Source organism: Citrus sinensis, chromosome 8, assembly GCF_022201045.2.
Source record: "Citrus sinensis cultivar Valencia sweet orange chromosome 8, DVS_A1.0, whole genome shotgun sequence".
NCBI classification, from domain to species: domain Eukaryota; kingdom Viridiplantae; phylum Streptophyta; class Magnoliopsida; order Sapindales; family Rutaceae; genus Citrus; species Citrus sinensis.
Window position 1 is genome coordinate 25,418,030 of NC_068563.1, and position 21,295 is coordinate 25,439,324.

Genomic DNA, 21,295 nt, shown 5'->3' on the forward strand with positions numbered 1-21,295 from the left:
ATGGAGAATATTAAAGCTGCTTTACCAATTATAAAAGCTAAACTAAACCAATTTCAATGGAAGGATATCTACAATATGGATGAAACTGGTTTATTCTATCGTTCGGAAGCAAATCATACACTTGCTACAAAGCCATTAAAAGAACGGAAGAATGACAAGGAGAGAATTACTATTGTTGTTTATTGCAATGGTGATGGTTCTGACAAAGTACTACTTTGGATTATTGGTACGTATGCTAATCCTAAATGCTTTAAAAATGTAAACATTAGCAATCTTAATTGTCATTATCGAGCTAACAAAGAAGCATGAATGACTAGATTACTTTTTGAAGAATTTGTTTATTGGTTTGATGAGAGAATGAATGGCAAAAAAATTTTACTTTTGGTAGATAATTGTCCTGCCCATCCAAAGGTTATTGAAGGCTTGAGTAATGTTGAATTATTTTTCTTGCCTCCAAATACAACCACAAATATTCAACCATGTGATGTTGGGATTATTAGTAAATCCATTATCGATGTCGTTTTTTTTTTCTAGTGTCTTGAAAGGCTACAAGATAGGAGCAACAAATCCAAAAAAAATTAACGTATTGAATGCTATCAATTTTATTAATGCGGCTTGGAACATTGGTGTGAAGAATACAACCAATGCAAATTGTTTTCAACATTGTAAAATTCGATTAGATGAAGGTGTGGCTACCGAACAACAAGTTGGTGAAGATGAAGGCATCCATGGACTACAAGGAGTTATTTCTGGTCTACACTATAGAAATGACATGGATATTAAGCATCTTTTGAATTATTCTTGTGAAAATGATGCAGCAATGGAATCTCCTACTGATGAAGAGATTATTTAAGGAGTAATGAGTACATCCGCTAATGATGATCATGATCTAGATGATAATTATAGTTTACCAAATGTTTCCACAAATGAGGTTTTTCAAGCAATAGTAACTTTAAATACCTACTTTCTACAATAAATAAAAAAATATATGTCGTATGTAGTGCATACTTTTCAAAAAAGTAAGGATGAGGCTGAGTTTAATTTTAGGAATAATGAAAAACAAACTTTAGATGCATATTTTGGAAAAGATTTGAATTGAGAAATGTAAGTTATCAAGAAAAAAATTATTAATAATATGAATTTTATATGCTGTTTGTTGTTAATATATTTTTATTTTAATCAATTATTAATTTATATTTTCATTGGACTTTAAAGGATTTAAAAATCATTATTAGCTTATGCATTTAGCAGAATTGTTATTTTAGTACATTAGCCCAAGTCAGGACCGGAAGAATTTATTATTTAAGCTAGGTTATTAATTTATTGAACATTCATTTATCGAGGTTTTACTGTATTGAGAACTGAGTTTAGAGTACATAGTTTTTTTTTAAGTTTAAAATAAGAATAGAACTAAATTACTTTAATTGTTAGCCCCCTAGTCAAAGCACCGCCGCACGAAGTTAGCTGTTGTTGAATTTTAAACTTAATCCAAATAGAGGCCAAATTTGTGCTAGAAGTGTTAGATAAAATTTGTGGTGGTAAGTTTAGTTAGGCAAAATTTGTAGCGTTCATAGATGAGTAAATTTGGGTAGTTAAAATGTATGGTGATTGAATGGGTGTGATTAGTTTGCTTCATCTATAAATACCCCTTCTCCCATTTGATTTAAGCAACAAGCAATAGAAACAAAAGCTTCTCTAGTGTAATAAGCAAAAGTGTGTAATAAGTGTTGAGTTATATGAATAAAATAGTTGCTTAATTATTAAAATTAGGATTTGCAAAACTCCCTAAATTCCAACTAAAATTCAGATCCCTGCCTATTCAGTACGAGATTCAGGATAAAATTTTATCCTAATTTACTATTCGGATCGAGATTCAGGATGTTTGAAAATCCAAAATAGGATCTCGAGTGTTTCAAAATCTAGATTTCTAGAAATATATGACAAGTCAATTTAAAGAATTATATAAGCATGACATGTTAGTCAATATCCATCACAAGTCATTTCTATTCATAATATTAATATGACATGTTGATCTCAGGCATATGATATGTTGGTTGTTGTATGACATGTCATTTGTGACAAAATTTACAGTATATGACAAAAAATTCATGTCATTCGAGACAATTAGAGACCTCGATCAAGATTTGGATCCCAATCAGGACGAGATTGGAAGACTTTTTTCTCCAAATTTATTATTCGGAATAGGATCAGGATTGACAAATTCGATTTGTCCCATCCCATTACTAACCCTAGTTAAAATCCTTCAGCAACCCCACCACAACATTGTTGCCTCCTGCATTGAGAATCGCCTCATTTCACAAAAATTACAATATTTGTTATACCATTCTCAAAATTTCATAATAAAAGTAGTACTTTTAGTATTCGTTCTTTGGTCATGGAAATTGAACGGTCTATTGAATTTTTTTTTTTTCCAAGTAGAAGTTAAAAATGCATAATTCCTTCAAAATGTTTTCAAAAAAAGGCAAAGCTAATCAGTTTGATAAGTAAATGACTAGTTTATCCCTATGACATGCGTATACACTAACGGACATTAAAGAAAAAATGGCTGATAGTTTCCCTAATTTATGCAGTTTACACATTAGCTGTCTATCAAGACTTTAGTAGATAACAAACCAACAAAAACTTGGGGATGAACGAATAGTACTGTTAAGTGGAACAAGACAAATAATTTAAGTCCAAATAAAGTGATCAAATTCTCCGTCCTAATATCAATGCTCCAAACATTGACATTTTAAGAAGCTAGCTTGGATGCATTTCGACAAGTTTGCTGCAATCTGCTATAAAATTTGAGCGCATTTGAGATATAAGCTCAAAAGGAGATCGAAGGTAGACCAAATTAGAATGTCTGACTACCAAAACCAGGATGCATCAGCTATGAAGAAGCAAGCAGCTGCAGTGACAGCATTTCGCACTTTGAGTCACTGTGACTTTGCATCTTGCTCTTTAGCTCGGAAAAACTTGTTTCAAACAGCTTTAAGGACGTTCAAGAAAGTACCAAGTTGTGATCATCACCAGCAACAACATCTGAGAAGAGACATAATTCATGCTAATTATAGAACTCAAAATGAAAGAATCAAGAAAAACAATATTCTAGAGGCTTTCCTAGTAAGAAGTTTAGGTAAGTGTTTCAAGACGCTTTCATTATGTGAAATAGAAATTACAACAATAAAAGTTCTGCAAAATGAAAAATCTGTTGTGTTTGATTAATTTATATATATATATATATATATATATATATCTACTCTCCTTGTACATGTGTATCAGGAAAGTCTTATGACACAACCCTAAAGAATGAGTTGTTCAAGATCAAGACTTTAGATTTAAGAGGAGGAGCTGAAGGAGGCGGCCGACAAGGCGGCGGCGGAGGAGGATTAAATGGACAAGGCGAAAAGGGAACATCAAAATGATATTAAAGGATATCAATTGATGGTGTTAATGTTGACAGATTTTGACGCCTCCTCATTGCTCATCACCAGCTCTAACGCTTGCTTTATGCATATCGTTGCTGTATATTTTATTTCCTCAGATAAAATGGTTCTTAAGCGTATATAAAAGTACATTTATTGTACAATATTTTTCATCAGAATGATTTACAAACTTTCTTTTACTTTCAAATGCATTAAAAAATATAAAATAAAATAAAAACAGCGGGAGCTTACATTGATATGTACTTACAATTAAAAGAAAAACTCAAACATAGATTTAATGCCATGGAACTTAATCAAATACCAAAGAGCTGCCTCAAAGGCTACAACAAACCTATAATTATATATCAATTTACACTCCCGCTTTATCAATTATTTCAAATGGTGTTATATTCATCAATTTGGTTGTGATATAATACAATTAATTCATTTAAGTCTTGTAAAAAAATTACCAACCACTCAATAAATTAATGATACATCATTTGGAATGAAATTTAAATAAAAAATTTGAGATATCAATATTAAGTGGTTGAAGAAAGAGGGTGAAGAATCGGTTTGAAGCTTGAGCCCTTCAAAATGAAAACAATTGATTTGAGGGGAGGAGCATGTTAATGGTAACAACAGCAATAATGGCTAAGGTTCAATTATATCGACTGATACATCAAGAACGCTCTTTGTAATTTTGTAACACATTCATGAATCTTTTAGTTTTAATTCTTTTTTTCAAATTACGAAATGGACTTACGGTCCGTTCATAAGTATAAGGAAAATCTCATCTATTGAGTTAACTTTTATTGTCAATTGATTGATCCAATTAGTATAATGTGTTATAATTTTCAACGATTCATTAGAATTCTATTCATATTAGAATTAGAAATTTATGGAAATTACTGTACACTAATTTAAAGTTTGTAACTTTATCGTTATTTATATATATTTAATAATAATAGTAGGGATTGAATCACTCAACTAATAGGTAGTTCTCTATAATTTAATATGATTGAATTGTGCCCTTTTATATTATATTATATATATATTATTAAAGAAGGGCTACACTAACCAAGAGTGTACAATCTCATAAGTATCATTACAAAGTAAACCAAAATAGCAAGGGGAGGAGAAAGAAGAACATGCAAGCCTATGGGTGTAGTTAGGCTATAGGAAGTAAGGAAGTCCGCATCACTATTTGCCTCTTTGTACACATGCTCCATGTGGACGATCCAGTCACGTGCTAATAATTCCTGAATAACTTTGACAAGAATTGCATTTTCGTTGGCTGAAGGATGAGCCCTTTCCAAAAGATGCACTATGCTCTTATTATCCACTCCCACTTGAAGACGTCTAAAGCCATGATCCCAAGCCACTCTCAAGCCATGCAAAAGACCCCAAAGCCCAGCCGAGAGAACTGAACACATTCCAAGGTTAACAGTGAATCCCATGAGCCAATTTCCATTGAAGTCTCGAATCAATCCACTAGCCCCAGCATGTCCAGACCCCTTTCTGGCACCATCCGTATTTAAACTAATACACAGCCTAGTAGGAGCTTTCCCCCTTATCATTGTCTCCACTCGCTGTTGTTTCCCAAGCAAAGGTTGGTGACTATAGCGTAAAATCTCATGCGTTCGAACCTTTATGTATGTGGCAATAAAGCCACTCTCCCATGAGCCATGATTAAAGAGAACGTCATTCCTCCAAAACCATAATCTCCACACTGCTACTCCAAAACATACTCTCTAATACTCCTGACTTGTGTCATTTGTATTTCTCATCAAATTAATCTGCAGCCAATCAGTAAGAGAGCAAAGAAAAAAGCTAGGGGGATGATGGGTAGGCAAGAGATAAGAACATACCCTCCTAGCCGTAACACAGTCACGGAGAGTATGAAGAATATCCTCAACCAGCCCTCCACATCTATCATATTGAGTAGAAACAACCAAATGTCTCTTATGAAGCTCCTTCCTCGTTTTCAATCGACCATGCAAGAGGAGCCAAAGAAAAACACAGATGCTCTGGGGGCCCTTCCAGCTCCAAGCCAAATGCCAAAAATTACGATCTCCATTGCCAATAGGATCATTTAAAAGCTCATAAGCAGATTTTACAAAGAAAATTCCATTAAAGGAAACTCCTCAAAAGTAATTGTCAACTCTGTGAGAACCTTTAAGAGGATGAACTGAAGCGATCTTTAAAAGTATGTTATTAGGCACCAAGTCGCTAAACAAACACCAATTCCAATTTCTAGTTTCCAGTTTCATCAATAAAATCAACTACCCGCTTGCTAAGTAATGTATTCAAAATTGGTTGTGTCACACAGTCCGCCAAAGGGCTCGAAGTTGTCACCCAACAATCCCACCAAAACCTAACATTTTTCCCATCACCAATGTTCCACTGCATTCCCACTCGAGTTTTCTCCCAAATGTTTCCCATTGTTTTCCACAAATGAGACCCATATCGAGTAGACAGGCTTGTAGGAACCTCATCCAATTGAACGCCATACTTAGTTAACAGTACTTGATTACTAAGCTTCGTTGGTTCAGTGATTAACTGCCAAGTGTTCTTCATAAGGAGGGCATGATTCATGATATTCTGCTTCTTAAAACCGAGACCCCATTTGCATTTTGGAGTGCAAATCATATCCCAATTAACCAAACTCATTTTTTAATACTCAGCTGAACCACTCCAAATAAAGCGCCGACATAACTGATCAATCTTCATTTTTATACTTCTTGGCAGGTTTGTGGTTTGCATTACGTATACAAGAATAGCTTGTAAAACTGATTGCGCCAACGTGATGCGTCCCGCTAAGGTCAGGTGTGAAGCATTCCACCCAGAAAGCCGTTGATCAACTTTATCAATAATACTTTGGTAGGTTTGCTTCGACATCCGATTATGGCATAAAGGGACCCCCAAATACTTCCCCAAATTGTCAGTGACTGAATAACCCAGATCAGAGCCAATTCTGGAAGCCTCCATGGCTGATATATTAGTAGAAAAATAAACCAAGGTTTTGGATTTATTAACCTTGGCTCCCGAGCTAGCAAAAAAATAATCTATAAGCTTATTAATAATTATAGCCTGCTGGCTAGAGGCCTCTGATAGCAACAAAAGATCATCTGCAAAAAATAAATGACTCAAAGGGGTTCTCATTCTTGCTAATCGAATTGGCTTCCAATGACCCTGTTGGATAGATCTAGAAATCCCATGGCTGAGGCGTTCGATACAAAGCACAAAGATATACAGTGAAAGTGGATCACCTTGTCGAACACCCCTTTCTGAACGAAATTCAGAAGTAAGTTCACCATTCCAGAGCACATTCATCGTGGCTATAGTGATGCACTCCGTGATGAGATTAATAAGCATAGTCGGAAAGTTCAACTCCTGAAGAGTTTCGTGAATAAAAGACCAGCTCAGCCTATCATATAATTTCTCTAAATCCACTTTTATTGCCATAAAACCTTTACGCCTTTTTTTCCTTCGCATGGAATGGATAATCTCCCGTGCAACTATAATATTTTCAGTGATATGGCGGCCAGGTACAAAGATGGTTTGATGGGATCCAATCAGATCAGGGAGCAACTCCTGCAATCTATTAGTTATAATCTTTGTGATTGTTTTATACGTCACCGTAAAGAGGCTGATAGGACGATACATCCTAAGAGAAATTGGTTGCTCCATCTTTAGAATGAGAACCAACACGGTTCTGTTAACCTTAGCAGGAATAGATTGAGTTTGAAAAGCCTCATTAATTGCCTTACAGAATGACTCACCCATAATATGCCATTGAGTCTGATAAAAAATCGCATGCAGACCACCTACTCCTGGCATCTTAAGTGGGCTCATATTGAAAAATGCATGCCGAATTTCTTTTTCCTCAATCTCAGTAGCTAGGGATTCCAATCTAGGGTCATCAATTCGCGGAAAAGCACCACAAACTTGATAAGGCATATATACCCCTTGCTTCGAAGTGTAAAGGTTAGAGAAAAAGTTGGTAGCCTGTTGTTTGATAGCATCCATGTCATAAAGCCACTGACCATCCTCTGCCTTAATTACATCTATCTTGTTATGGCGTCGTCTAGTAATTGTTTTTTTTTATGGAAATATGCAATATTTCGATCACCAAACAAAATTTAATCCCTTCTCGACTTCTGTAACCACAACAACTCCTCCTGCATCAAAATCTCCTCCAGCTCTCTTTTAAGCTTAGCCTCAAGGCAGTATAAACTTCGGAGAGGTCACCGTTCTAGAGCTCTTTGAACTCCTCCAATCCTTACCAGCAAAACCTTCTTCCTTTGGAAAATATTCCCAAAGCTATTTTTATTCCAGTGCTGCACCTGTTGGATAAACTCTGAAGCCACCCGATAATAAGGCATTTCATTATTCCAATGAGTCTTCATAAAGTCTGTAAATCTCGAATTTGTCAACCAAGTAGCCATGAAACGAAACAGCTTTGGAGATTTATTATTTCGGGAACTTTGATCAAATCTAATTAGGACAGGGCGATGATCGGATGCCACTTTTGGCAAATGTAAAACCGAGGCATTAGGATTCTGTAAAAACCAAGCCTTATTACAAACAACTCGATCAAGGCGCTTTGAAAGGGAGCCACGCGACCATGTATATCTGGGGCCCTTAAACTGCAAGTCATGAAGCCTATTTTTATGAAACCAATTGCTGAAATTTTTGCAAACACCGCTTGCCGTAGAAGACCCCCAATCTTTTCTCCTTGAAATATGATCGAGTTAAAATCACCTCCAACAATCCAAAGATCATTGGTGATAGTAGCCAGGTGATTAAGGTGATCCCATAGCTCACGGCGGATAATCGGAACTGGACTAGCATACAACGTAGTAATCCAGGATATCAACACATTGTTACGCTGCAGCTTAAGGTGAATAAATTGCTTGTGATTAAAAGTAATCTCTACATCAAACTGATCCCTCCATAGCAGCCATATTCTACACGAAAAAACTATTGCTTCCACTCTATGAGATCGAGCAAAACCACTCGCCTTAATGAAGTTGTCTGCTTTCCGCCCACTAATTTGCGGTTCCATAACCACCACCATAGCCTGCTTATACCTTTGAATAATGGTCTTAAAAGTTTGTCTAAAAGAATGGGAAGTCGCTCCCTGAACATTCCAAAACAATACTGACATCATCATAATTAAATATATACATAGAGGTAAATGATCTTTATATCTACTGCCCATGAACCTGTTGTATGCATGCTCCGGGCATTTCCTCCACCATTGACTCTTCACCTTCAGACATGGCTTCTTTAATTACATCAGCTTCTGTCATTTCGATTAGGATAGTGTGGATTTTGAATTTCTTGTAGTTCATTATCCACCAAAGTGTTATTAGCAAATGTATGGTATACAGGTGTACTCAGCTGAGGTGAGCAAAACACCACAGTATGCCTGGTTGGGTCTAAGGTGGTTGGAACGGTAGTTGTAACATGGCCAGTGGACCTGCCATGGGTAAAAAGACAATGGATGAGGCTAGGGTTTGCATGGGTTATATTGTTTACATCGTTTTTATGGCTAGTCGATGGTACATGGGAGATATCAGCTGTTTGGAAGGGTTTGGTTGATGGGAAAGCCTCGGGTATATTTTGTATAACAATTGCAGCTTTTTTCTTTTGCTTTCTTTGGAGAGCACTTTTGGAGGGCTTAGCTTTGGTTGGTATTGTCTCATGGTTAGCTTTCCTGGTGGTAGCTTAGAATTGTAGATATGTGTCGAGCTAATCATTAAGTTCTGGGATTGCACGATTAAGATTCTGCTCATGAAGTTGTTCTAATACTTGAAATCTTGATACAGTATTTCCTTGGATCGATCTATTCTGATTTGGCTCCCCTACAGTTTCCTTACCACTAGCTATTTTACGACCCCTCCTGGAGGCAACCATCCAAGGTCCAAAAGGTTCAAAGTGGGTATCCTTAGACCTGCCATCCTCCTGTGCAGCGTGCACATCTCTTCGTTGGCTATCTTTTCTGTAAGTCTCTTCTCCTCCAAATTGCCCATCGTTAATGTTCTCACTACAATCCCCATTGTTGTGACCATATCTGCCACACTTAAAACAAATGATTGGTAACCCTTCATATTCAATCTTTTAAACCCTTCCATTCAATTCAACTTCAGAGACTAGAGGTTTTGCAAGAGAAATCCTAACAGCAATTCTTGCGAATTTACCTCTTGTCGACAATTCTGTATTATCATTAAGTTTGATAACTTCTCCAACTAATTGGCCAATTTTAGAAAGGGTTTTCTGGTGGTATAAGTATATGGCTAAGCTTGGTAATCGAATCCAGACATTGACATATTCAAAGTTCATAACTTTGCTATCGAAATCAGGCGTCCATTGCTGCACAGTTAGATAATGGCCTAAAATGATCCATGGACCTCTCGTCAAAGCATCCAAGGCGTCCCCTACATTGCGAAATCGTACCAAGAAATAGTTATTTTCCAAATCAATCACCGAATAACTCATAGAAGGTTTCCACATGTTAGCCAGTCGAGCACAAAGAGCCTTATAACCAATATTCCTTCCTAACAGCTTTACCACAACCGAGTTCTTCCATGGTTGAATGAGTTTCTCTTGTATCCTGGCCGAGAAACTTATAGATGGCATTACTCCATCATGATTCTCAATCACATCACCCTCTTCAAACTCCCAGTCTGCTTCACTTCCGCCAATCCCAGCCACCCTATATTGTGAATCGCCCACTAGGGTTTCCTTGTAAGTCACCAGCGGCGGATTGTCCTCATCTGTGCCTTCTTCCCTCATCCGAGCTTTTTTGGTTGAACGCGTCGCCTGTAACGGCGGTGAAAAAACCCTCGCGAAACTAGGGTTTTTGCCTCTTCCGATGTTGTCGGAGCTTCCTAACATTTCGAAGCCAAATAATTGATATTTTAATCTATATATATATATTTTAATTTCATACGATTGAATTGTTACCATTTTAACACACATCAAAATTATGGCAATATTTAACTACATTTGTTTTTCAACTAACAAGTCTTGCTTCACCAGCACTATAGCTGAGCCTGACTAACTGAGACAAAGCCGGCTTCAAAATATTCTGGATGACAGAAGGCATATCACTCAGCAAATCGTATTTAGCAAGTCTAAATAAGGTATCGCCAGAAGAGAAATTAAAATTAATCATATTGTTGACAATTTGCTGTGTCATATGTCTTGGGGGAGATGCGTCCAAAATCCAGCCAGTGTATTCTTGTCATATTTCCTGCTCTGTGACTGTGGCCTCAATATAAACGCAGATAATCTATAAGTAATTGTTTTACTAATAAAATATGTAATATTTTAATTAACTACATTTCCTTATATCTAGAATAATGGGGGACAAGAATTCAATGTCGAGTTCAGTTTTTATTAAGCATTAAATCAATGGTTGTTAGATAAGAAAAATAAAAATAAATAAAAACTCAAAATAAATCTTGATTATTGATTCAGTACTTAAAAAAAAAAAAGTTAAGCACTGAATCTTAATCCATAATGGGGTAGTGTAGACGTTTCCCTGAGGCGCACACAATGGCAAAATGCAATGATGATGGATGCCGAAGGCATAACTGAGACCCTCAAATTCAATGAGGTCAGTAAAAAGCATGCATCATCATCACGGCACAAAAGGCTCAAGAGGATGTTTCGAACAATCTCTGTCCTTAGGCAAGCGAAGCTGATTAAAGAACAGAAATGATCATCAATTTGAATCAAGAAATCTGCAGGTGAAATGAGTGAGGAAGATTACAGGCAAAGATATTTCCTCAAGTTGCTCAATAAAATTCCTTATGATTGCAGGAGGTTTTTTGTGAGTAAACTGCATGGAACTCAACTCGCCTTTAAGAAGCTACCAGTGAATATTTGAAATCTTGTCATGAGACGCGAGCTGCAGATGGTGAAGAACTATTGTTTGAAGAAATGGAATAAAAGATAGAGAAATATAAGTTTTTGAAAGTCTGAAATTTTATTAATTAAATAATATGAATTTACAAGAACTTTTTGTTGTAGTGATGAAATTAAAGAAATTATTTTTAAAAGAAAATATAAGGAGAAAAATGTTGTTTCAATATAAAGACAATAATTAGGTTTTCAATCTTTTAACTTTAAATATTTATTGTAGTTTAAAGGAGGATGAAAAAGATTGGAGTTATATAGGTGCTTCAATTGGATTGACAAACCAACTATTGTTACTAGAGTTTAGAAGCTATCGACATATGATTTGTCAGTAAATGGACAATTACATATGAAACACTCAAGTTAAGACTCTATCTCGTGAAAATCACAAGCTTAAGGCGGGAGGGATGTTAGAGACTTTATTCAAGATAAACTATGGTCACTTTTAAAGCTTTTGGAAGTTGTTTGAAACACCCAATTACAAAACGGATGACAGGTCATCTAAAGGTTAAAGACATGAATGACATGTCGCTCAATTGTAAAATATAAATGAGTAGTCATCCATATGATGCACCAGCCCATACACCTAGAGCTGGCAAAACGGGTCATCGGGTCGTGTTCGTGTCGTGTCAGTTTCGTGTCGTGTCAAATTTAGGTCGACCCAAATCCGACCCATTTAATAATCGTGTCAAAATATTGAGACCCAAATCCGACACGGAAAAATAATCGGGTTACCCAATAACCCGTTTAATATCTATATATTGAATAAAAGTTACATCAAATATTTACATACTATCATACATACGTATGTACATACATACATACATACATAATTTATTGATATTATAAAATATACATATCTACCAATATATTACACATTTACACTATTGAGGTTTTAATTATATATATATATATATATTATATATCTTTCTTTTAATTATATATGATACCAGAAGGAAATAGGATCGAAGGATGGATGTGCTTTCGTTGGATATCAATATTAAAAACTCAAATTAAACAATTAATGGATCGGCTTTTCCAAATTTTAAAATAAATTACCAGCTTTGATTATGGAGTTCTTTGTATCATACAGTGATCAAACAAATTTGAACGCGGTTGGTCAAATTTTAATAACTAATTGGTACGTGGCGTTGTTAAACCAGATCGATGCTACACAAAGTGAAGCCTTTGGACCCAGATCTGACTTAGAACAGATCAATAGTCCGCACGTTCGGGTTTCCAGCCGATATACCAACTCAGTTTTATTTTACCAAATAAAGTTAAGTTGCTTTAAACGTGGTTGATTCTTTTTATTGGGCTATTATCAGATATAGATTAGGTTCTTTTAAAGGTTTGGGTACATACACAGTACCAGATCTGGATCCCGGAAATGGTGCTCTGAAGGAATGGAGGAAGAAGAGAAGATTTACAACTGAGGATCGAGATCCGGTCTCTTTGCCTCAGAGGAACGTACAGTTTATATGGCAGATCTGATAGAGATCAGTCTGCAAGCATGCTTTGTAAAATAAAATGCTTTGAAATTAAATTGCAGAAATTTAAATTACATAAAGTAAATTGCAGAAAAGTAAATGCTTTAAAGTAAATTGCTTTAAAGTAAATTGCGAGAATTTAAATTACATTAAACTTTAAAAATTTAAAGAACTGAAATTTAAACATACATCTTTGCTTTGGTTGGCTTTTACAAATTTTCAAATCTTTCCAGAAGGGAAGATTGAAAGACGGGAAGATTGAAGATAAAGAACTAGTCTGATCACCCAAAGCTCTGTGATAGAACTATTGTGTAAACCGAAAATTTCTTTGAACTCTTCGGACTTTAGAGAGAGAGAGAGAGAGTTTTTAGAGAGAATGAAGAGAAGAAGAGAAATGAAAAACCTGAGGAGTCTAAGTCTTCCTCTCGGTTTATATACAAAAATCTTTAAACTGTTCACTGTAGGGGGACTTTAAGTGCACAGTAACATCTGGAACTCTGCACTGTTCACTGCACAGTAACAATTGGATCGTATCTTTGAATAGTAGATGCTTTGTATAAATACGAAAATACAGGCTGACGAACAATACGGGTGAAGAGACATGTGCGCTCTCACTTGTGTCCAGGGGACCACCCGAAAAATAATTATTTACAATGCTTTATCGGAGAGAAAATGCCGAAACAGTCATCTTCATTATCATCTCCGAGAGAAATGAAAGGCTCTTCATCATCATTAACATCTTCATCTTTATCTTCAGAGGAATCTGCAGCTGAGGACTTTGATCGTGAGGCGAGGAGCTGTTCCATGGCTTTGAAATACTTATCTTCAGTTTTGGCGCTTGCCAAAAGAGACTGGGCTTTGGATTTTTGGGTTAGGAAGGTCTGTTGGGCTTTAGAGGCTTTCAGGGTTGGTTGTAGGAGGCTTTTAGAGGAGAGCCAATCTTTGATCATGCTAACAGTCAATTTGGACTGTTCATCAAATTTTGACCACCATTTGACTCTAAAGGTTCTTTGAAGGATGACTTGGGAATCTTGGGTGTGGAAACGGAGGTTCCATGAACAGACCCAAGGCAGAAAGAAATTTGCACAAAAGCAAAGAAAAGGGGAAAATCTTTTTTCTGAGTCAGAAGGTAAATAATGGGCTTTGAAAAGGTTTAGGCAATTTGTAGCGTTTGGCGATAGGATTTGTGGAATTGGGCCAAAAAGATTCCACCAATGATGAAACCAATTTGGGAGACTTTGAACGGTTATCTTTGTGTTGAAGAAAAATAACCATGAGTGAGATTTTTAGGGTTTTGGATAAAAAAAGGTGTTATACCATGCTTGTTGGTAATCCCAATAGGAAAAAGTCCGACAATGTGGTAAACGGGTCTCAAAATTTAAAGGGAAGGTTTTGAAACTGTGGAGTAGGTCACCCCACTGGTTAGGGCTCAATACCTTTAGGATTGTGGCCGTGGAATAAGCCGGTTCTGGATGGGCTTTGTCAAGAAAGAAATGTTTGAATTTAACTGATTCAGTTATTTCCAAAATGCTTTGATAGTAAGACTGGGGTTTTGTCAAATCCCATGGTTTGAAAAACCAGCCTTTGGGAAAAAACTTTGAAATACTTTGAAAAGGATCAGAATGGTAAAATCCATCTTCCATAGAAAGAATGTTTTGAAAATGGGTTTTATCAAACCAATCGGAGGTTTTCTTTGAAGGTGTTGGCTGAGAAAGCACAATTTGGGAAGATGAGCTTTCAGCAGAGACAACAACATTTTGGGAAGAGGGTTTTGTAATTTCAATTTCCTTTTGAGGAGAAATTTGGCTTTGAGAAAGGTTTTGAAGGGCGAGCATGAGCTCAGGAGATTTTGTAATGGAACTCATCCATTGCTTTACTTGGTCATCAGAAGAAATAGATTTGTATTGGGAGCCATGTTCTTCAACCAGTTCAATCCAGGATTTGATGGGTAAGGCTGAAGAAAGTAATTTTTCTTTGGAAGGGGTTGAAAGGGATTCTTTGGAAGGTTCTTGGGAACCAGTGTCTTTGAGAACTGCTTTACCTTTATTCTTCTTTGGCGGCATTATCTGTTTTGAAGAAATTCTCTGGTTAGAAAATCAGGAACAGAATTTTTATCACCTTTAATAAACTCGATATCAAAATCAAAAACACTTAAAATAGCTTGCCATCGTGCAAAAATCTGTTTTGATGCAATGTTTTGAACATCCTTTTCTAAAACATGTTTTGCAGCTTTGCAATCAATTCTAAGTAAAAATTTTTGGTTTAATAAATCACTTTGGAATTTTGATATGCATAAAACGATAGAAAGAATCTCTTTTTTGATAGTAGAATAATTTCTCTGGCAATCATTCCAATGAGCAGAAACATATTGTACTATCTGTTCTTTATCATTTTCTTTTTATTTCAATATACCTCCATAACCTATGTCAGATGCATCAGTTTCAACAATTTTAGGTAATGCAGGATTTGCAAGAAATAAACAAGGAATATTTTTTACAGACTGCTTTATTAATTTAACAACTTTAGTATGCTCTTCTGACCAAGCAACAGGATTCTTTTTCAATCTATCATGCAAAGGTTTAGACATCCTATTGATATTAGGGCAAAAATCAAGAACATAATTTAAACTTCCAAGAAATCTTTGTAATTGGGTTTTGTCAAGAATTTTGTCTGGGAATTTATCCGCAAACAAAAGTGATCTCTCAATAGGGGTAATAGTGCCTTTGGAAATATGGTGACCAAGGAACCTGACTTTTGTTTGAAATAATGAAATCTTTGTACTTGAAAGGGCCAGGCCAGCTTTTTTTGTAACAAGATGAAAAGTCTTTAAATGTTTGAAGTGTTGATCAATACTTTGAGAAAAAATCAACACATCATCAATATAAATTATACAAAACTCGGAGTAGGGATTATAAATGTCATTCATGATTCTTTGAAATTCCGAGGGTGCATTTTTCAAACCAAAGGGCATTACTGTCCATTCGTATTGTCCAAAGGGAACAGTAAAAGCTGTTTTGTAACGATCTTTAAGATGGATTTGTATTTGCCAAAAACCAGACTTCATATCAAATTTTGAAAAAATGAAAGCTGAACAAAGTTTTTGGAGCAAATCTTTTTTATTAGGTATTGGGTACCTAATCCATTTTAAAGCTTTATTCAAAGGTTTGTAATTTATCACAAGTCTAGGAACGCCTCTTTCAATTTCAGAATTTTTGTTGACATAAAAAGCGGCACAAGACCAAGGTGATCTGGATTTTACAATAAGTCCTTTATTTTCAAGATCATTAATCTCATCTTTACAATGTTGTTCCAACTCCATGTTCATTTGGATTGGACGTGCTTTGGTGGGTATTTGTTTTTCATCAAAAGAATTTTCATAAGGCAAATCCACCAAATGTTGTTTCCTATTCCAAAAAGCAGATGGTAAATCAGCACATATTTCTTTTTCAATAAGGCTTTTGAAATCGAGGATTTTTCTTTGTATAAAATCACTTTGTAGTTGACTTTCAACTCTTTGGAAATTTAAATCCTTTTGTAAACAAAATAAATCATCTTGTTTGGATTTAAGAATGGCATTGATTTTGTTTTGGTAAACAGAACAAGCTTTGACAATGTTTAGATTCCTAGTTTTTGGCTTTTCAATAAACGAGAAAACAAGGTCTTTGGATTTTGCTTTGAAATATATACCATCATAATTGACAGCATAAGGGGTTATAAGATTTATAAAAGGGGTTCCTAAAATGATAGCATGGTGTATATCATTTGTAAGAACAAAAGAAGTTTTAAATTCAATTTTATTATTATAAACCGAGGCTTCAACTTTGGAACTAACATTCAATTTTGAATTGTTAGCGGCAGAAAGTCTTTCTTTTGTTTTTTCATGAAATCTTTTGGGGACGATCTCTTCTCTGATGCAATTTAAATCGGCGCCAGTATCAAAAAGGGCAATGGCGTCCATTGCAAAATCATCAGAAAAGATTAAAGTGACTTTAATCAAATACTTTCTTGTGGTGATTTGTTTTAAAACAAATAAGAAATCATTGGGTACAGACTCAATGTTTTCCACTTTAATTTCATCACCATCATCAGGATTAGATTCATTATCTGACTTATCCTGCAATTGTTTTTGTAAAAGAAGTTGGATAGTCTCAGAATCACTTTTTTGTTTTTCCTTTAAATCACGGATTTCACATTTGATTTCTTTTATCTCTTTCTGAAGATCTTGGATATTAGGAACCATCTTTTTTGTTTTCTTTTTATCCAAAATTTGAGTAAGATCATAAGAATTCTTTTTGATAATTGGAACCTTAGAAATCTCAGCTGAGGTTCCGGCTTTGTCTGAATCCATAGTTTTCAAAAGTTTATCAAGATAATCCTTTTAAAGATTTGGATCTGAAATATGCTTTACAAGTTCAAGAAAAATCTCTTGGTCTTTAGTCAAAACATTGATTTTCTTTAAATAGGAGTCTGAATCAGAATCGCTGCTGCTAGATGCAGAGGTGTCTGAATCTAATAACTCATCTACTTGGAGGGGGTCACTATCTCCCGACATGGAAGACTCAGAGTCTGAAGACTCTATAAGGAGGGGGGCTATTTTGGAAAGGATGTCCTCATTGAGGTCAAGTTCTTGGAGTCTTTTGTTCATTCTGCAGAACTTTGCAGTATGACATTTCATGCCACATTTAAAACATGTAGCATCTTTGAAATTGAATGGGGTTTTAGGTTTGGCTTTAAACTCTTTCTTTTTAGAGAAACTATGTTTCTTATAAGGCCTTGAAGGTTTCTTATAAGGAAGTTTCCTAAAATCATGAAAGGGTTTCCTATGGCTCTTAGACTTGTAATGTTTCTTGTAAGATTTCGAAGAACACTTACCATTACAGTCTTTGGAAGTAGAAGCTTTAAAGGGGTCATAGTTGAATTGCTTACAGAAACTGCCTAATTCTTGCTTAGATCTCCTAAGCTCCTGCTTCAGACGTTTCTGTAATTTCAAATCTTGACAGATCTTTAAACCTTTTTTATTGACAAAACTGACTAGTTCACCATAAGTGAGCTCGTCATAAGGAATACGATTGTCATAGAGAGCTTTGATGGAATTCCTAACCTTTTCTCCCAATAGGGTGGGTAAACCTGCAAGGAATTTTTCCTTCCAAGTTACATGATTTGCATCATCCCTGAGGAAGAGTCTAGTAAAGAAAGTGGTTTTATACTCTTGGAAATCACTGAGTTTTCTACACCTTAAGTTGTGTAATAACTCGGCGTTTTTGTCCCTAAGGTGAGAAGGGTCACCTATGAAGTGAAGGGAAATGGTCAAAATCAGGGTGGCAACAGCATCCTGAATTGGGTTATTGAATTCGTCAAGAATGGGAGCGCCATTCTCATCAGTTTGGATGACATTAAAGATGTCTAATTGCTGCAATTTAGTGAGAAGATGATCCCACTATCCTTTAAGTTGACCAGTAAAACCCGCAATTAGGATTTCTGCAATGGCCTTGTCAGAAGTTTCTGATTGGGTTTTATAGGCATTGGCTGCCATGGTCATTTGCTGCAATACACCTAGGATGTTGTATTCAGACATTCCATCTATATTCCACTCATAGACAGAGGATGAATTATAACGAGCTTGATTTAATGCACTAGGCCTGTTGTCTATAGTCAAATCAGGTGGAGATTTGGAAGTAGGGATTGCAAGTTCCCAATGGATTTTATTGGCTTTAGAAACAGGTTCTTCGGTAAAGGCTTCTAAGTCAAAAGAGGCAATAGAAGTTTGGTCATCTTTTTCTAATACTCCAATCTTGCTAGATTGAGGAGTATCAGGGGCTATCTGAACTTTGCTAGATGAGGAAGAAGCAGCTTCTATCCTATCTAATTGTTCTCTAATGGCTTTGGCAAAATCCGATTTTGATTCATGGACAAGCTTTTGGCTAGTTTTCGAAACCTGAAAGAGTTTGAAAATAGGTTCCTTAAGCTTTTTATCAGAATCTGACTTTGAAGGAATAGGCTTTTGACTAGGAGAAACAGATATGGTTGACTGTTGAAATTGGTTTTCTATTCTAGTCAACTGTTTTCCTATAGTATTTAAGTTAGTATTACAGAAATTATTCTGTTGAATAATACTACTTAAATTACTATCAGTATCATTTGGTTTGTGGATTTTGTAAGGTGAAGCTCTGATTTCTATAGGAGGTTCGCCGTGGTCAACGGTTACGCTCCGGAGGGGTGGATGCTCAGAATCGACAGTTCTATTACTTTCGGAGAGTTTCCATTCAGTAGTTTTCTTCCTAATAGTAATAGGGTTTGACTCTTTGAAGGGGTAAGAGATGTTGTTATTAGAAGAATATATTTCGAACCAATCAAAAAACAATATATGAACTTGATGAAGATTTACAAATTCATAATAAGTTTGTTGGATTTCTTTTCTTTGATTTAAAAAGTGTTTGAAAAACCAAAGTCTTTTTTCTTTATTTAAATCAGAATAAAAGTCTTTATGCAGAAAACCTTTATCCAAATCAAATTCCTTTTTAATGACATTAATAATATTTTCTGTAACAGCAGAAAACGTAGGGGAAGTTGGAGGAGAAGGTTCCTTCTCTTCCTGTCTTTGTTCATGTTGATTACTAGTGTAGATAGGGTGAGGAACACTAGTGGCATAGTCAACAGATCGTATAGAAGTGCTAGGTATATCTGATGTTGAAAACCTAGGTTGACTTTGAAAAGGAAGATTTATAACAGAAGGGATTTTTGTAAATTTCCTTTCTAATGAAGGAATACTTGAGCATGACTCTTTATCAGAAAATCTAGTTGAAGCAGATCTTCTAAATGACAATTTGACTTTTCCATCTGAATACTGAGTCACATTTTGCAACTCTGTATTGGGCTCAAGTTGTTTTGGAATCGCTGGTGGAGCGGCTCCTTCAAGAATCCATTCTTCTGGAAGATGGACATCTTTCCATTGAATAGGTTTTGGAATGACAGTGTTGGCTCTAGACAAATCAGTCTGCAAGAGAAGAGTCTCATCTCTTTTTGACTGGAATTTATGTTGTGTACTGAATGCAGTGATCATTGCCTTATACGAGATTTTAAAAATTAAGGCAACTGGGATGGATCCTTCAATCATATTATAATTATGAGTTTTGATTTGTAAAATCATGCTTTTCAAAATATTTTTGTCTTTAAGTGAAATTGTTATGTTTGGATAACAATCAAATGAGATTGGACCTTTACAGAGACTGGATTCGATGCTACTTAGCAAAGAATCATCAAAAGAGATGAATCGTCCATCTCTTAGGACAGCAAGGATGGAAGTATCCAAGCCTTCTTTGGTTAAGGGTTTTATTCCGACTTGAATAAGACCGATGTGAACATAATTGAAATTATTTTCTCTTAATTTCTTTAAAGAATGCTCAGAAAACAAGTGAATTGTTTCAAAAGGATTTGAAAGAGTTATATCACATTCTTCAGTTTTTATGATATAATCATTCTTTAAAAAATCAAGCTTTTTTGTTTTGTAAATCTTTTCTTTAGAAATTTTTGGAAGTTCCCAACAATCAATTGCTTTATCAAAGTTCTCAATAAAGAATTCTTCTGAACTCACAACATGCTTTGAATCACTAGTCTTCCCGGAAGAAGAGCTAGAAAAGGATGATGTTCTACAGTGTATAGGGTCCATGGGTAAAAACCTATGGTCTATCTATGGTTTTGTCAGAATGGCTACAGGTATGGTTTTACAGCCCTAAACGGATGACCTTATCCTAAGACGGGACTTACTACCAGTAAAAATTCACCACACAACAAAACTTCAAAATAAAACACAAGTCTTTAAACACATAACTATAAACTGCTTTACACTATCCTCCCCTTGGCTCTGATACCAGAAGGAAATATTATAAGATATATATGTCTATCAATTTTTACACATTTACACTATTGAAGCTCTAAATGTATTTAAAATTTTATAAATAAAATATTATGTTTATATTTACCTTTTTAAAGAATAAAAAAAGGAAAATCATCTCTAATATTTGAGTTTTAATGATAAGAATATGTAAATTATTTTAAAATAAAAAATATAATCGGGTCATTGATCGGATAAATGGATCAAGAATTTTAACCCAAACCCAATACGGAAAAAAATCGTGTTGACCCGGACCCAACCCATTTAATAATCGTGTTAAATTTGGTGACCCATACCTATTTATTTATGTCGTGTTTGTGTCGAGTAATCGGGTCGTGTCAAATTTTACCAGCTCTACATACACCTTATGATTGAAAATTATAATAGATGAGAATGAGATGCCGTACTTTCATTTTAAAAAAAAATGAATGACTTGTCATCTTAAAATAACAAGATAAACAAACTTCACGCTTGCAGTGGAACTTCATGTAATCCATCTGTTTGGTGGGTAGATGTCCCATCGTTTACTAAAAGAATGATAAACAACGCATCTCAAA

At 35.3% G+C, this 21,295-nt stretch overlaps 2 protein-coding genes across 2 annotated transcripts; both read right to left on the reverse strand.

Moving 5' to 3' along the window:
• Positions 1-7,675: 7,675 nt before the first annotated feature.
• LOC107176123 (uncharacterized) lies at positions 7,676-8,743 on the reverse strand. Its single transcript, XM_015528185.1, has 3 exons — positions 8,657-8,743; positions 8,134-8,571; positions 7,676-8,077 (listed from the first exon to the last, which is right to left on the reverse strand). The coding sequence occupies exons 1-3, from the start codon at positions 8,741-8,743 to the stop codon at positions 7,676-7,678; spliced, it is 927 nt and encodes a 308-aa protein (XP_015383671.1).
• A 442-nt stretch (positions 8,744-9,185) lies between these two features.
• LOC107176124 (uncharacterized) lies at positions 9,186-10,331 on the reverse strand. Its single transcript, XM_052432794.1, has 2 exons — positions 9,561-10,331; positions 9,186-9,515 (listed from the first exon to the last, which is right to left on the reverse strand). Exons 1-2 carry the CDS (start codon positions 10,329-10,331, stop codon positions 9,186-9,188), a joined length of 1,101 nt encoding a protein of 366 aa, XP_052288754.1.
• Positions 10,332-21,295: the final 10,964 nt, after the last annotated feature.

Bases quoted from the DNA above. Each gene is read 5' to 3' on its own strand.
- LOC107176123 (XM_015528185.1), bottom strand. From the start codon at position 8,743: ATGACAGAAGCTGATGTAATTAAAGAAGCCATGTCTGAAGGTGAAGAG. The intron at 8,572-8,656 runs GTTCATGGGCAG...TGGAATGTTCAG, and splicing joins CCGGAGCATGCATACAACAG to GGAGCGACTTCCCATTCTTT. The intron at 8,078-8,133 runs GTGTTTGCAAAA...CATGACTTGCAG, and splicing joins GGGGTCTTCTACGGCAAGCG to TTTAAGGGCCCCAGATATAC.
- LOC107176124 (XM_052432794.1), bottom strand. From the start codon at position 10,331: ATGTTAGGAAGCTCCGACAACATCGGAAGAGGCAAAAACCCTAGTTTC. The intron at 9,516-9,560 runs GTTTAAAAGATT...ATTTGTTTTAAG, and splicing joins AAGTTGAATTGAATGGAAGG to TGTGGCAGATATGGTCACAA.